This window comes from Hibiscus syriacus, unplaced genomic scaffold, assembly GCF_006381635.1.
Source record: "Hibiscus syriacus cultivar Baekdansim isolate YM2019G1 unplaced genomic scaffold, ASM638163v2 tig00110159_pilon, whole genome shotgun sequence".
Lineage (NCBI taxonomy): Eukaryota > Viridiplantae > Streptophyta > Magnoliopsida > Malvales > Malvaceae > Hibiscus > Hibiscus syriacus.
In genome coordinates, this window is record NW_024062607.1 from 435,390 (window position 1) to 451,856 (window position 16,467).

The window sequence follows — 16,467 nt, forward strand, 5'->3', positions numbered from 1 at the left end:
CGGTAGATCTTTACCGGTTTTGTCATATTTTTACCTGTTATATTATTATGGATCTATATATTTTTATAAAGTATCGACACTTTATTAGCGCTATAACTTATTCTCTTTTAAATTCCAAAAGTGTCGATACTTATAATAAAGTATCGACACTATCAACATATCTGGTAGCGCTTTACCTATTTTGTCATTTATAGACCGATTTTGTCATTTTTTTACCAGTTTTATTGTTATGGAATGATATATTTTTATAAAGTATCGACACATCAACATATCTGGTAGTGCTTTACCTGTTTTGTCATTTATAGACCGATTTTGTCATTTTTTTACCTGTTATATTGTTATGGATCGATACATTTTTATAAAGTATCGACACTTTCAATATATCCGGTAGCGCTTTACCTGTTTTGTCATTTATAGACCGGTTGTCATTTTTTTACCTGTTATATTGTTATGGATCGATACATTTTTATAAAGTATCGACACTTTCAATATATCCAGTAGCGCTTTACCTGTTTTGTCATTTATAGACCGATTTTATCATTTTTTTACCTGTTATATTGTTATAGATAAATACATTTTTATAAAGTATCGACACTTTTAATATATCCGGTAACGTTTTACCTGTTTTGTCATTTATAGACCGGTTTTGTCATTTTTTTACTTGTTATATCGTTATGGATCAATATATTTTTATAAAGTATCGACACAAACCGACAAGCTAAGTTTGTCGGTTGCCAAATTTTTTAATATTTCTTCATGATTTCCACCTATTACATTATTATTACTCGATATTTCCGGTAGCGCTAAACCAAATTTATTAAATATCTTTTAATGTATCCGGTAACGCCGTATATTGACCGTCAATTGAGTAACAATTTTATCCAACGAGGGTGTTTTTTTGACCAAGATGAAACATTAGAGGGTAATATGCTAAAAAAAGAATAGTGACAAAATTAATATTACTGTCAAACGTTAGAGATATTTTGTTGTATTATGCCGTTTTGAAAAAAAATGAAAGTTTAAATATTAAAACAGATCAAAACTAATAATTTATGTACTAAACACATAATTTGCCCTTATCATTAATATCCAATTTAATCATTAAATCGAATTACTGTGCAATAGTCATTATTTTCCCCCAAAAAATTATTCAACACTAAACTGATATTACCATCCTACTCAAATAGCAAATGCTTGGGAAAAATAAAAATTGGAATAATAAAATATTTAAAACCAAGCTGACACAGTTTCATTGGGCTATGCCCCACTCACATGGAGGTGTCGTGGACTGGGGCAACTACTACCCTATAGAGGCGCGCGTGAAGAGCTAGTAAACCTTGTATTCGAGTGGCGTTATTGTCATTACATTGAAAAAAAAGGTTGTTCTTTTCTCTGACACCCCCCATTGCCTACTGGTCGCTTTACTTTTACTATATGACTCGAAACCAGAGACAAAGACACATGCATGCTACGCTTTTCAACGCTGTAGATTCTCTTAATTCTCTCGTCAAAACAATATCGACCCTTCGATCATTTAACCATGGTTTAACCCTCTTAGTTGGGGAAAACCAACCATGGTCAATTGCTTCAGTTTAGCGCTCTCTCTCTCTCTCTTTCAAGTTGAACTCATCTCAACAGGTTCTGGTTTTGTTAGAGAGAAGGAAGGAAAGACAGAGAAAGGGGAAACTTCTCTTCTATTCTCTTCTGTTTTCTTTTTTATTATAAATTTTCTCTGTTTGTTTGTAAATTATTAAATTTCGATTCAGATAACAGTTCTCCACTTTCGGAAGCTAGAGCTTCTTCAGATCTGTGAAAAGTTTTCTTTTATCGTCTGAAACTGTAATGTAATTGTGGTTCTTTGTTTTTTATTTATAAAGAATCCATTTTTTCTTTCATTTTCACTTAAAAAATTATAGAAGTTTTTATCGAGAGAATTCGAGTTGATTTTCACTCTCTTTAACTCGGGTCCTTGAAAGAGATGCGAAATATTTTTAAGTAAAAGCTTCATCTCCTCCCTCCCCGGCACACTATGGGTCGTAGTTAAAATATTCAGATCTGGTCACATTCTCCTACTTTTCTATCAAATTATCTTCCTTTTTCATCCTCATATTTTCGTTTTCTTGGGAAAAAGTTGGAAAAAAAAAACAAATCTGTATGCTCCGGGAAAGTAGAAAAACAATAAACATGAACTATTTCCCAGATGAAGTTCTAGAGCACGTGTTTGATTTCGTTACCTCACACAAGGACCGGAACTCAGTGTCTTTAGTTTGCAAATTATGGTACAAGATCGAAAAGTGCAGCAGGAAAAGGGTTTTCATTGGAAATTGTTATTCCATCAATCCAGAGAGGTTGATTGCCAGGTTCCCAGGTTTAAAGTCACTGACTTTGAAAGGGAAGCCACATTTTGCCGATTTTAATCTGGTGCCAGACGACTGGGGAGGCTTCCTTTACCCTTGGATCGAAGCCATGGCTAACAGTAGAATTGGATTGGAAGAGCTTAAACTTAAGAGGATGGTTGTGTCGGATGAGAGCCTTGAGCTGCTGTCCAAGTCATTCCCGAATTTTAAGTCTTTGGCTCTTGTTAGCTGTGAAGGTTTCACCACAGATGGTCTTGCTGCTATTGCCGCTAATTGTAGGTAAGATTGTTTTTAAGATAATTCTCATTTTTGGGTTTTGATACAACTAGATGTTTATGAGGCTCTTGGTTGTTATGGCTGAGTTTTAGTATTCTAATGATGCCATTTCTGGTTCCAATTTGCAAGTGCAATTCGTTTTAATGAGCTTGTAGATAAATACTAAAAGTATACATTTAGGTTTGCTATTTGATTTGGTGAATTGTATGGGTCCAGCTTGACTGATCAAAGTTTCCTTGTACTACGCATTTTCTTAGCTGCAATTATATATATATATATATATATATATATATATGTTTGTGTGTGCGTGTGTGAGTGTGTCTTTTGCTGTTTTGAGGGTATAATAGTGAAGTGTTTATCTGTGTTGCTTTTAATTAGATTTCTCTGTTTGCTGTTATTTGATTCTAGGGTACTTAGGGAGCTGGATTTGCAAGAAAATGAGATTGAGGATCATAGAGGCCATTGGCTTAGTTGCTTTCCTGAGAGCTCTACGTCTCTTGTTTCCCTGAATTTCGCCTGCCTCAAAGGAGAAATACACTTAGCGTCTCTTGAAAGACTTGTGGCAAGATCTCCCGACCTCAAGAGTTTGAGGTTGAACCGAGCAGTACCTTTCGATACTCTCCAGAGGCTGTTGATGCGAGCCCCTCAGCTGGTGGACTTGGGTACTGGGTCTTATGTAAATGATCCATCTTCTGAGGCCTATAACATGTTGAAAGCTGCCATTCAAGGTTGCAATTCGATCAGGAGTTTATCAGGATTTTTGGAGGTTGCCCCTCGTTGTATGTTGGCAATTTATCCGATTTGCGAGAACTTGACCTTCTTGAACTTGAGCTATGCTGCTGGCCTTCAAAGTAATGAGCTCACAATGCTGATTCAGCACTGCAGGAAGCTTCAGCGTCTGTGGGTATGGTCTTTTAATAATTTGCCATCTGGTTGATGGTGTCCATCTAAAGTAACTGAATGACAATAATCAGTTTAAACTTTAAATGTTGCAGATACTGGATTGTATCGGAGACAAAGGACTTGGAGTTGTAGCATCAACATGTAAAGAATTGCAGGAATTGAGGGTTTTCCCATCCGATCCCTTTGATGCAGGAAATGCTGCGGTGACAGAGGAAGGTTTGGTCCTTGTATCTGAAGGGTGTCCAAAGCTCAATTCATTGCTCTACTTCTGTCAGCAGATGACCAATGCTGCCCTCATAACTGTAGCCAAGAACTGTACGAATTTTATCCGTTTCAGATTGTGCATCCTCGACCCCATAAAACCCGACCCCGTAACCAATCAGCCGTTGGATGAAGGATTTGGTGCAATTGTTCGGTCTTGCAAGGGTCTGAAACGACTATCACTCACCGGCCTTCTGACAGATCAGGTTTTTTACTATATAGGAATGCATGCCAAGCAGCTTGAGATGCTATCCATTGCTTTTGCCGGTGACAGCGACAAAGGAATGCTTTATGTGTTGAATGGTTGTAAGAAACTTCGCAAGCTAGAGATAAGGGACTGCCCCTTTGGCGATACTGCACTTCTAGAGGACATGGGAAAGTATGAAACAATGCGATCCCTTTGGATGTCCTCTTGCGAAGTTACCCTCGGAGCCTGCAAGACGCTTGCAAAGAAGATGCCAAGCCTGAACGTTGAGATCATGAATGAAAGCGAACAAACGGAACGCAACCTCGATGATAGGCAGAAGGTAGATAAGATGTACCTTTATAGAACAGTGGTCGGGCATAGGAAAGATGCACCAGAATTTGTGTGGCTTTTATAGGTGCATTGTTTTGGCACTGCCGTTTCCTTTTCTGCATATTTAAGTAGTAGCACATTGTTAGGACAATTAGTCTTTCATGGACCCTTAGCTGGTTGGTGATCTAGATGTTATGCTACCATCGTTTAATTTACAAGTGATTTGCTATTCGTAATCCTTGTTATTTTGAAGTCTGATTTTTTCACCGTGTTGCAAGCTCAACTCGGTTTTCGTTGTATCAGTAAATAAGAGTTAACAAGCCTAAAAGTATCCAACTTTCTGGTTTTTCTGAGCTTGGTCTAAACAATTGGAAATGAAACAGAGAGACATGCTAGTCCTGTAGTAGTGGAAAGTGTTGATACTGAGTATACCCTTCTGCAAAATACCTCTGATACGCCTCGTGTGGTTGGCGGCGGCGGCGCAGAAGGGTATCCTGGGGAGGTTTCTGTATTAGATTATCAAATCACAGGATTACGAATTCCAGAGACGCAGAAAACCAATAAGCAATTAAGCATAATCACGTGTTGATGAGGATCTCTATAAAAACTATTTTTAATTGGACGATTTCAGGTTTGGACGACACAAAATTAATTGTCATCAATAAACAGAAAGTAGTAAAATTCAACGCGTAATTAAACCATTGGAGACATGGCTAAGAAACCAGAGATGGATGATTCCAAGAGGTGTTTCTCAAGTCAAAGTTTTTTGGCTTTCACACACTCCCACCTCAAATTAAAGATGCCATTTTTCTCGTACTTCTAGAAATGCAGGACATGGTTAAGGAACCGATACACGCAATTCGGCTCATCTTTTTTCATATATAACGTACCCTTTGATTTTTGAAGGACTGCAATATTTTTCACAGCTAAAACTTCCAACAAAAGAACTAAAGCACAAAAATGAATAGCAACGGCAAAGAATCACAGCCTAATTACCCCACGATCTACCCTCCAACTGAAGACTACACCAACCCTTTCCATCAACCAAGCGTTCAAGAAACACTGCCGCATATGCAGCCTGCAGCGGCAGCTGCGACTGCGGCTGTACCATCATCGTCATCGCCTCCCCCTCCGTCTGATCAGAATTCAGAGAAATGGGGGACTCATATCATGGGAGCACCAGCCGTTCCCACATGTCATCCAGATAACAAGAAGGCAGCCATGTGGGGCACTGGTGATCAGGCTCAATACTACCATCTTCCGTATCTTCAATATTCCCCAGTGGAAAAATCAAACAACAGCCCCATGGAATCCATGCTTCAAGTCTTCAACACCTGGAGCCATAAAGCCGAGACCATGGCCAATAATATATGGCACAACCGTATGTTCAAAACCACTGACAATAGTCATCATTATTTGATATTTCCTTAAAATCTAGTCTTGGTTTTTGTGATTAAACAGTTAGAACAGGGTCGTCTGTACCGGAAGCTGCCTGGGGGAAGATGAACGTGACGGCAAAAGCAATATCAGGAGGTGGATTCGAGTCTCTTTATAAGCAAACATTCGCCACTTATCCAAACGAGAAGCTGAAGAAATCATTCGCTTGCTATTTATCCACTTCCACTGGGCCGGTAGCTGGAACTCTTTACCTATCAAACATTCATGTAGCTTTCTGCAGTGACCGTCCCTTGTCGTTCAATGCACCTTCAGGACAGCAAACATGGAGTTATTACAAGGTTATGATACCTCTGAGCAAAGTTGGGATAGTGAACCCTGTAATAATGAGGGAGAAACCATCGGAGAAATACATACAGATGGTTACGGTGGATGGACATGATTTCTGGTACACGGGTTTTGTGAATTACGAGAAAGCGTCCAAGCATCTGTCTGAGAGTGTTTCCAGTTTTGTAGCCACCGGAGTAGCTGTTCAACCTCCATCTGCTGCATAAACAGAGAGGATTACAACAATGTGGTTACATGACTCTTTTTTAGTTTGTTTGGATATTTTCATAATCTGGTTGTGGGATTTGTTTGATCGACTGAACCGTTTTTGTAAAAATAAAATGAAACATCCTTTCTTCGGACCTCTCTTCCTCTAGTATGCATTCAGACTGACGAACACAATCGAATACAAAAACAATATCTCAGAGTTTGAATCCAGGTTACCCCACTATACTACAACGATTCTTCGATTGCAGACGGGCTCTGTTTTCTTAGTTGACCGGAAAAGAACAGTAACAAACGCAAAGGCCGCAAAAAAAAAGTATTGTTTGGGCACTTACAATTGAGCCTATATCTTATTAAAGGTTTATTTTAATTTATTTATGAAAATAATTGAGGTCGAGAGAGAATTCAAACCCAAGTATACTGGTGTATAAGAGTGCATTACCACTAAATCAAGTTCAACACTAGATTAATATTGAAAACATATTATATATAAATCAAATTATAATTAATAAACTATTAAGATGATAATATATAATATCATGTCTTTATTTTAATAATATATAATAAACTATTAATATATTCAATAATATATATTATTTTATAAAAATAGTTTTTAATATTTAAAATCCTCAACTCTTTTTTTTCGTGAAAAAATGAAAGCCAACTAGCGGGAAATTCTACATTGCGACACCTTAATATAAGGCTAAAAAAAGACGCTATCGGTTTTGTTTAAATAATAAAACCGATAAAAAAAATTACCTAAAATATTATTATTTTTACCTAAAACATCATTTTTTTAATATTTCCAGTAAAAATGTCCAACAATAATAAAACCGGTAACACCTAATAATGTTTCCGATCATTTTTACCAAATCCGGTAAAACGCCTAATAATAACAAAACCGGTAGCACCTAATAATGTTTCTGGTATTTTTTACCGGTTTTGTTATTTAAACAATAACAAAACCTGTAACACCTTTTTTAGCCGTATATTAAGACTGTCGCACGTGAGCATTTCCTCAACTAGCGTATCCTAATTAAACTCTGTTGTGTTCCCCTCCTCCTAGAAGCTTGCGATAGCCTCCCCATGTGGTTTCATGAAGATTATTCCTTCAAAGTCGTCCTTTTGTGCTTTCTTTGCCAAAATATCTGTTATTTTATTCGCAACTCTTCGGGTATGCATGAAGCTTACCATCTATTCTCTCTTTACTAGAAGCTCTATTTGTTGTACGATACTAGGCGCTCTCAATTCCTCTTTGTTCCTCAAGCATAGCTCGAGTGCTTCCCCACCATCGGTTTCGATTATTACCTTCCTTGCGCCTATGTTCCAGGCATGTTTTAAACCTTCAAAGATTCTCTAGAGTTCGGCTTCAACTACTGAACATATCCCTACAGCTTTGGTAAAACCTAATATCCATTCCCCTTTATTGTTTCGGATCACACCTCCACACGTTGTATAGCCATCTTGCGGCCTTCGTGCTCCATCCGTGTTAACTTTAATCCACTCACCACCCTAATATAATATCATGTCTTTATTTTAATAGTATTTAATAAACTATTAATATATTCAATAATATTTATTATTTTATAAAAATATTTTTTAATATTTAAAATCCTCAGTTATAAGGATTCTATGGATTTGATCACCACCATTAAAAACCGTTAGTCCCACTAGTAGTTATCTAGTTGCAAAAATCCCGTCTTCCAGGACAAATGAAAAAAAAACACTATTCTCATTGCAAACAGAGAGAAAGATTGCTGCATTGAGTGAGTGTAGACGAGTTATTGATTTGGTCTGTCCCAGCTCAGCAACTAAGCGCTTAGCGTTTCTTCCTGCTTGCTTTTGCAGCACTAGTTTTCGATGGGCTAGCGATTAGGTAAATGAACAAAACCACTATTGAGACCACAGATATTTGATTTCCATACTGAGTCAGCAATCTCTGCAAAAATTAAAAAAAAAAGCTCGTTCATATTAATTTGAAGGACTAGGAAGTAGCACGAACTGTGTGACCTCAGTAGTAAAAGAATTATTGTTATTTCTTGAAGTCTCGGGTTCGAGCACCAGGAATGTTAGGGGTTTGAGCCTTATCTTTGAACATTTATTACTTTTTATTACATCAGATTAATAAAAAAAAGCGCCAGAATCAAGATTTTATAAGCTTGATTATTTAACAAATATAGAAAGAGTCATACCTTAGCCTTCAATATTTAGTCACGAGTCACAACCAAAGCGAGTTCCACAAAAAGAAAAAAAAGACCTTTAGTAACATTGGAAACAGGAAAAGGATACTGAAAAACTTCAATTCATTGGTTATGGTTTTTCTAAACAGAACTTACCCACTCAAGCTGCTTCTCAGGAGGTATTTCAGCAAGGATGTTCAAAGGCAAGATTGGAGTTGAATATGCCTCCTAAAAACAAACAATATATTGGAGCAGCAAAGCTTGTTACCAACCTTTTTCCCACTTCCCCTTAAACTTCGAGGAAAATAGACTCTGTTATGGATCTCAAACCTGTAGGGTGGCCTTTGTGGGAACGCGGTAAGTAATAACTGCTGGGGCACCATTGAACAGTCCTTGTATTTTGGCCTCTAATTCAAATGAATGTGATAGAACACCGCCACTGAAGATCGTAAAATTTTGCAATTTAATTAATTCAATGTAGGAAGAACAGGTTAAATGAAATTACAGAAAGGCAAAACTTACGCATCAAGTCTCTCCCATGACTTCGAAGTGTTACCACTGACGATATCAAACATATCTTCCGGCCAGCTATCATCAACCAGACTCACATCATATGCTGTCCTGTTTTCATTTTTAGTTTTTTTTTTCAGAAAGATTGTTGCTCAAGTCAGATAATATCCCCACGCCACAAGACTGCATTATAAATCTGAAAAAATATAAAATTTCACAAGTGCATTGGAAGGAGCATGGAAAAAGGGGAGAAAATACCATGCCTTGTTTTCACATTACCAAAGCAGAAGTTTCCAAATTTCATCCAAGCATTGGTTTGACTGTTGAGTAATATCACTCTTTTACAAGAATTGACAGTGATAAATTCATATTCACGAAGAAGGCGAAATTTTAGGGGGTCTAAGCATATAAAATTTAAGCATTCCAAAGTACGAGAAGCAAATTCACAAGTCATAAAGGAAATGGTGTTGTTTATTATTATTGTTATATTAAAATAATCAGATTTGTAATTGAAATAAAGAAAACTAAATGAAATTGGATTTGTGCTCACTTCCTTTCTATTGATTTCGAAATTCGGAAAAACAAACAAGCTGCTTATCACGTAAGACCTAAAATACGTGGTAAGCTATATATAAAAGAAAAGACATCTCGAAATTGTAACGATAATTGAAGACCGGTTCAAAATTAAGAACTTTCACCTTGATGGAGAAACAGAGCTAGATCTGCAATAACGGGATTTAAGGAAAAATAAAATAAAATTGAAGAGAAATGAAAAGGGAAACGCACGAGAAGCCTTGATTGTAAATGTCGATAGAGACGGAGACACGTTCGGCACCGGTTTTGAGTCTGTTGAGCGATGCCTTTTTGTGGGCAATAATGAAGGGGTCGCCGGTGGCAGTGGATGCTGATACCAAGAAAAGAATCATCAACACCTTCATCAATGAATTCCCGGTGAGCGACTCCATGGTCTGCTGGAAATGAAGATTTATTATATTATTAATATTTTGAATTCTATTTAATAAGGAATTGAAATGGTTGAAGATCTGAATCAACGGAAAAGAGTTGGGTTTATTATATTCAGCCTAAGCGTGGTTTGTGCAAGGATGACGTATTTCATTTAAATCAACAGAAAAAAAGAATCCTTGTATCATTATTTATTACGGTTATTAATTTTTTTTGTATTTATTTATAATCGTCAATTGTTTTAGACAGGAAAGAAAGACAATAACAGAGCGGCTAATTTTATTAAAAATAACGTTGAGTCAACCGAGGAGATAAAATAAGTTGAATTGACCATTAAAATAATCTAATAGAAGCTTAAAATAAAAATAAAAAATTAAACACAAAATTTTAGAGTAGTTCGACTTTTTAAATTAAAGTCTACATTCACTATCTAAATTATTAATATTAAGAATTTACATAAATTTACTAATTTGTATCAACTTTTGAAGACAATGTATAACCTTACAACTCCCTCAAGAATTATACCACAAACTCTTGAGAACACTCTAAAATAGACAATTACAAATTTACAAACTTAGAAAAATCTCACAAAGAAATTATTTGCACAATTAAAGAACAAATAAAAACACTTAACAAATAAAATAAATAAATACAAGAGTTTTCTTTAAAAGCAAAAAGAATATTCAAGAATATTTACTTTGATTTTAGTTCAATGTGATTGTTTTGACTTTCTTTTTTATATCATGTCTTCATATATGTCTTGGAGTATTGTTTTTATACATTTTCATTCAATTCTAGTCATTTTGTTTTTGCGGGAGTTAATAGAGTTATTGGATGAATTTTTCCGTAATAAATATTGTCCAAACACCTTAAATATCGGTATTCGTACCAAGAGTATCGATATTGTATGTACTAAATATCTAAAGTTTGACCATCGACAGAGGGAAGTATCAATACTCTAGCCTGTTGCAAAGTATCGACACCAAAAATAGCTACTGAAATTTATTTTTGTCAAACCATAAAGGGAGTATCGGTACTCCCATCCCGAGTATTAGTATTACTGTCTATTTTAGCCCAATAGTATTGATATTGGTATCGTTACTAAATGAATAATATCGATACTATTCTTGTAGGTAAAATTTGATTTTTGACTCTATTAAAATTTGAAACCCTTTGTAAAAGTGTTTGAAAATTGTTTCTTGTATACGACTTGAATTTTCAAAAGAGTAAGGAGTAAAAATGTAGTTTTTGACCTTAAAAAAAATTTAAATATTACGATTTAATCGAGTATAGTCTTGAAAACCGAATAAAAAATAATTTTAAAATTTCTTTACAAATATTTATTTTTGGTATATCAAAATATCAAAACATGGTTCAACAAATAAAAAATATCTAGAATTATAATAATATATTTAAACTTTTTAAATAATATAATACCAATCATACTAACAAATTAAAGATTTAATCTATTAAAAATAATAATTTATTTAGTTTTAAGTGATGCATACTTTATCGACTTCAATTTAATACAATTTGAATCATTCACAGGAACTCACCTGTGTCATTCTCGTTCAACTTATGCATTTAATTTATTACATACAACAATTTAATACAATTTGGATCATTCAATACCACATAATATTAGCACAATTTGAATAACTATGTTTATAGGATGCATGTTTATTGTCAATTGAATACAAACTTTTTAAATATATAATCATCTCAAACTAATAAAAAAACAAATATAATACTTCTTCCTTAATTTTTAAAAGTCATACGAATATTTTAATTATTTTATATCATTAATCTTGATTGAAAGATCATAAAAATCAATGTACATGAAAACATGATGTTTAGGGAGTGAAATTGAACAAACTGGTTAGAGAATATCGATATTAATATGACATTAAATTTCTCTTAAAATCTATAGAGTATTGATACTTTATCTTAAGTATCAATATTTTTTCTTAAAATTCTCAAATTTATTTTGAAATTCATAAAATATCGATATATGTTCATATGATATTGACACTCAAATTTAAAAAACCTAAAGTATACACAAAAATTAACTCAAATTTCACCTCAAACCCCACATGGTTCCAACACATCACATTATCATTATATCACATAAAACATGGTTTTTTTTATACCATAAAACGCCTACTTAATCTATCAATCCACATGGGCATTGCTATTAACACATCTGAAACACCATATCAACCAATACAACACTCATCATAGAAAAATTTCACAACATACCCATACATCAAATTCATCAAAAACACAAGGCGTTTCAAATTTAGAAGTTTACTAACCTCTAAAAATTTTAAATTCTCTTATATTTTAAGTTTTTTTTTGTATTTTTTATTGATTATTTAATTTCATAACTCTAAAACTTATAACTGCACACCCCTATAATTTTTAATATATTCGTAGCACTAACATAAAATTCGGTGTCAATTCCTGCGGATTATCGATGTCTCTGGAAAATTACAGGCTTACAGCACATTCCTTGACAGATGCTCCTCCTCCACGCCTACGACTTTGCTTGTTTAAAGGAAGAAGAGAAAAGTCTAGCATGATAGAGAAGAGCCTGTCAGCTTAGCCAAGAACGATTGCCTGACACCCAAACACGACCTCAATTTCCATCAAGACAAATAAAAATCATATTGTTGTGAGGTTTCAGGCAAGTCATTCTTGGCTACCAAACAAGACTCTTATCTCCATGGAAGACCTCTCTTCCTTTTCATGCATGTAGCCGGATGGTATGCTGATTAACAAGGGGAGGAAGATGAGGCCTAGCATGAAAGAAAAGAGCCTGTCTGATTAGCCAAGGTGACTGCCTGGGAACCCAACCAAGGGTTTTAACATACATTTGATGAACAATTTGAAACCTCTTGGAAAAGGAGCAGGCAAGTCATCCTTGGCTACCAAACATGATGACTCTTATCTTCATGTTAGATCTTTCTTCCTCAAAGCTCAAATTTGATGCCAACACAAAGGGCTTTGTAGTCTGTATTTATAGCAAAATGAAATGAAAGAATATAGAGATGAGATTCGGTTTGCCACTTTGAATGATTTACATCCCCTCTTATCACCGTCTGCAATTTCGCGCTGCCCATAAAAGGGGAATATATTCGGTTCAACATGTAGGGACCTCACCTCAGAGATGTAGGACGTCTCTCCACAAAAGAGGAAGGAAAGGTCTCGAAGTTTCTGGCCATTCCACTGTTCAACCCTGGCATCTTGCAGCCCTTTGAAAAGATATAAGACACTAGCTAGGGTGGTTGTAGCATAATCTAGATAGATATGCATGCCATTGCGCATCTTACCAGCTAGCTAGGGTTTCATTTATGTGCATTCGTGAGCAACTCTTTAAACTTTAACCTCGGCCTTAATTCACACCTGATTTCTGCAGTATGGTTCATGTTATACAATTGATGCAGCTATTGATTTTTTTGTTCTTAATCATTTAATCGTATATTTAATTTTAATTTTGATAATATAACATCATCTAATTTATTAATAGCATATAAAATTATACATTTAATGGTATAGAAACCCCATTCCATGTCCATATATGACTTTATTTGGTGGGGTACATGATTCTCAATTTGAGATGCCCCAGCTGACCAAAACGAATTCATAAAAAGTCAAAGCCATCGCACTAAGCAATGTCTTTTGTTCTAATTGACTTGTGTACATGCATTTCCCATGCATGTAGTATTTATTCTTCCTTTCTTTAGGCATCTCTGACCCTCCATACTCCATATCATTTATGGGATGAGATACTTTAATTACTTTTCTCAATCATTCTCATCCTATCCGAAAAACCAATTTAATGAGTATAAATTTATATTTAATTTAATTTAATTTTGAATATAAAAATATTCAATCTTAAAATGATTAAAATAGGCAATCCAAAATAACTTAAAGAACATCGTAATAATCCAAAGCCAATAACTCTAAAACTTTTAAACTTGATAGGAATCAATTTGACAATATGAAATTAACTTATCTGTCCCAATTGAGAGCTCAAATATTATTTTGGTGATTACCCGTATGGCTTATGAAATATAAAATTATTACTACGAATAAAATTTTTGAATATAAGATTGATGTTTGTTTAATCTAAATGTGATATGATATTAAAATATTATATTTTTTATTTAGTTATTTAATCTAAATGTAAGATTACGATGTTTTAACAAGATGCAAGATTACCTACTTAATAGTATATTTTATAAGATTATCTTTGTGATATGTTTTTCTATCAAGCTTAACATTCAATATTAATTTTAAAATATATTATTCTTAAAGTTCATATAACTCTTTTCATTAAACTCTAACTATTTTTTTACTTAACATTTAATTAATGTATTGAAAAAACTCATTGAGTGACCTCAATGGTAAAAGGGAATGTTAATTTTCCTAAAGGTATCGAGTTCGAACAACTGTGTTAATAGGATGTGTGTGCGTTTTCAATAGACTAAGAAAACATATAAACAAATACTACCTCATAAATACCATTATTTAACGCTCAGACTCAACTTTTCCAAATTATCTATTTTAAAAAGTATATACAACAAACAAGTTTATAGCAGCGATTTTAGAGAAGACGACACTAACTTTAAACATATAGATGCGTTTGCCAACATAACAATTTTAGTGGTGTTTTTGAAAACCGCCGCTACAGATTATTCATTTGTGGCGTTTTTATAAACGTCGCAATAAGTTTCATATGCAGTGGCGATTTTAACATACGCCGCAATAGATTTATACTTTAGTGTCCCCACTATAAAATGATAAATAGTAGCGTTTGTAGCTACAATCGCCGCAAACTTTAATAAAATCCTAAGAACTCCCCTGCCTCCCGATTATTCACACAGCGCGCCTTCAATTTTTAACTTCGCAAAAAACCCTAACTCACAACCTCTCGATAATTCACGCCTTTCTCCCAACACATTAAGATTGTATCCCTAATTCCAAGCAAATCTCTTCAAGAAAGCAAACTGGCAATGACGATTCCCCCACTTGTAGGGAACGATTCTCTCCTTCTACCTGGTGTTTTTAACCGTTCATTTCGATCAACAACGTTTGTTATTTTCTTCTTTGTGGATACATTTTTATGGAGTTTTTTGATTTGGAGTGACGCAGCTTGAAACATGTGCCTGGGTTCATCGAGAAAGCAGACGAGTTGAAATCCAAAGGCGTTGAAACATGCGCCTATGACGATTCCCTTTTTTCCAGCCTTCACCAACTCATCATAGTTCAAGACGGTGATCCTTCCAAGACCATCAAAGTTCCCCAAGGCTTTGATTACGAGCCTCCACCATTGACGATTACTGCTTTGTAAGCTCCAAACTCACCAATCTCCTTTTTTCTTCAATATTGGGTGCTTTTGGAGATCTGGGTTTCATTTGACTCTTGGAATTATAGATTGGGTTTGTTTATTTTTATTGTTTTGCATGCGGGATTTGAGTTTTGAATCTTGATGTTATCTTTTTGTGCTCCGAGTGTGGAAGTTTAGATAATATGTATTAAGACGTTGTTCATTTGCTTGACAATGGAAATGTAAGTATTAGTAGCTATTCCTAATAATTTCATGGTCTTTTTGTTGTTTGAGTCGTGTTTGATTGTAAATTCTGAAATGTAGGTCGATTTTCAGATACGTTCTTGGTGATGTGTATTGTTATCTGTTTGTTCGAAGTGATTAAATCCTTGGTTGATTGCATAGGTAAAATCAAAATGCCATGTTCTAGCCGCTTTTGATATCATCAGTTTTGGTTGTGTGAAGCTGATTTTAGAGCTTAGGTTTCGGAATGTGCTTGAGATTTATCTGTTTTAACTTAGCATTCCTGTGTTTGTAAGCGATTGGGTCCTTTTTGTGCAAGTGTTTATTGATAATTTTTTCAGACATGAGATCTGCCGAATGTTCCTGTCATGTATGTAAATATGATGTTTGAAGATGCTCGGTTAAAAGGTTGCGAAAGATCCATCTGGCGAAGACATTAATGCACTGGAGCAGCACATTCAGTCCATCTACTCCATTTTTATCGATTGACAGTGTTAATGTAGGTGAAAGTATCTATCCTGTCTTTGTATTATCACAAAAAAAAAATGAGAGATTAGAAGAGAGAAAATTTTGCATGGCAATTGACAAGACTGAATGCTGGAGTGGCAAATTAAATTAATGGCGAAGTCTCCAACATAAAGGAATTGATGGTTTTCTATCCTGTTTATATAAGTTCGTGAATTTCATTCATTAAAATTTATCCTACAGCAGTGCAGTAAATGTTACCAACATGGAGTTGTTTTATTTTGTACGCTATCCTGAACTTAAAAATTGAGAATGAAACGAAAACAAAAATCTCAAACCTTCACGGTGTTGCTTTATGTTGCATTTTGGCTCATTTGACATTTCCATTAATGTAAAAGTGGTTTTCTTGCAGGTTTTATAGTTGCCGTCTCAGAACTGCTGCCTCCCTTTTCCAGAACTGAGAAGTAAGATCGATACTATAGTAGGATTCATAATCACAACTTTTATTGCTTA

The 16,467-nt window shown here is 34.7% G+C and overlaps 3 protein-coding genes across 3 annotated transcripts; 2 read left to right on the forward strand and 1 right to left on the reverse strand.

Annotated features, from left to right (window-relative positions):
- Positions 1 to 1,902: 1,902 nt before the first annotated feature.
- Positions 1,903 to 4,553, forward strand: LOC120216217 (protein AUXIN SIGNALING F-BOX 2-like). Its single transcript, XM_039213704.1, has 3 exons — positions 1,903 to 2,636; positions 3,042 to 3,537; positions 3,629 to 4,553. The coding sequence occupies exons 1-3, from the start codon at positions 2,155 to 2,157 to the stop codon at positions 4,397 to 4,399; spliced, it is 1,749 nt and encodes a 582-aa protein (XP_039069635.1). The 5' UTR covers positions 1,903 to 2,154; the 3' UTR covers positions 4,400 to 4,553.
- A 691-nt stretch (positions 4,554 to 5,244) lies between these two features.
- LOC120216218 (GEM-like protein 5) lies at positions 5,245 to 6,292 on the forward strand. Its single transcript, XM_039213705.1, has 2 exons — positions 5,245 to 5,695; positions 5,776 to 6,292. The coding sequence occupies exons 1-2, from the start codon at positions 5,275 to 5,277 to the stop codon at positions 6,261 to 6,263; spliced, it is 909 nt and encodes a 302-aa protein (XP_039069636.1). The 5' UTR covers positions 5,245 to 5,274; the 3' UTR covers positions 6,264 to 6,292.
- Positions 6,293 to 7,924: 1,632 nt separating this feature from the next.
- On the reverse strand, positions 7,925 to 9,935 carry LOC120216275 (translocon-associated protein subunit beta-like). Its single transcript, XM_039213761.1, has 6 exons — positions 9,738 to 9,935; positions 8,964 to 9,062; positions 8,772 to 8,880; positions 8,598 to 8,669; positions 8,454 to 8,459; positions 7,925 to 8,200 (listed from the first exon to the last, which is right to left on the reverse strand). The coding sequence occupies exons 1-6, from the start codon at positions 9,914 to 9,916 to the stop codon at positions 8,081 to 8,083; spliced, it is 585 nt and encodes a 194-aa protein (XP_039069692.1). The 5' UTR covers positions 9,917 to 9,935; the 3' UTR covers positions 7,925 to 8,080.
- Between the last annotated feature and the right edge of the window lie 6,532 nt (positions 9,936 to 16,467).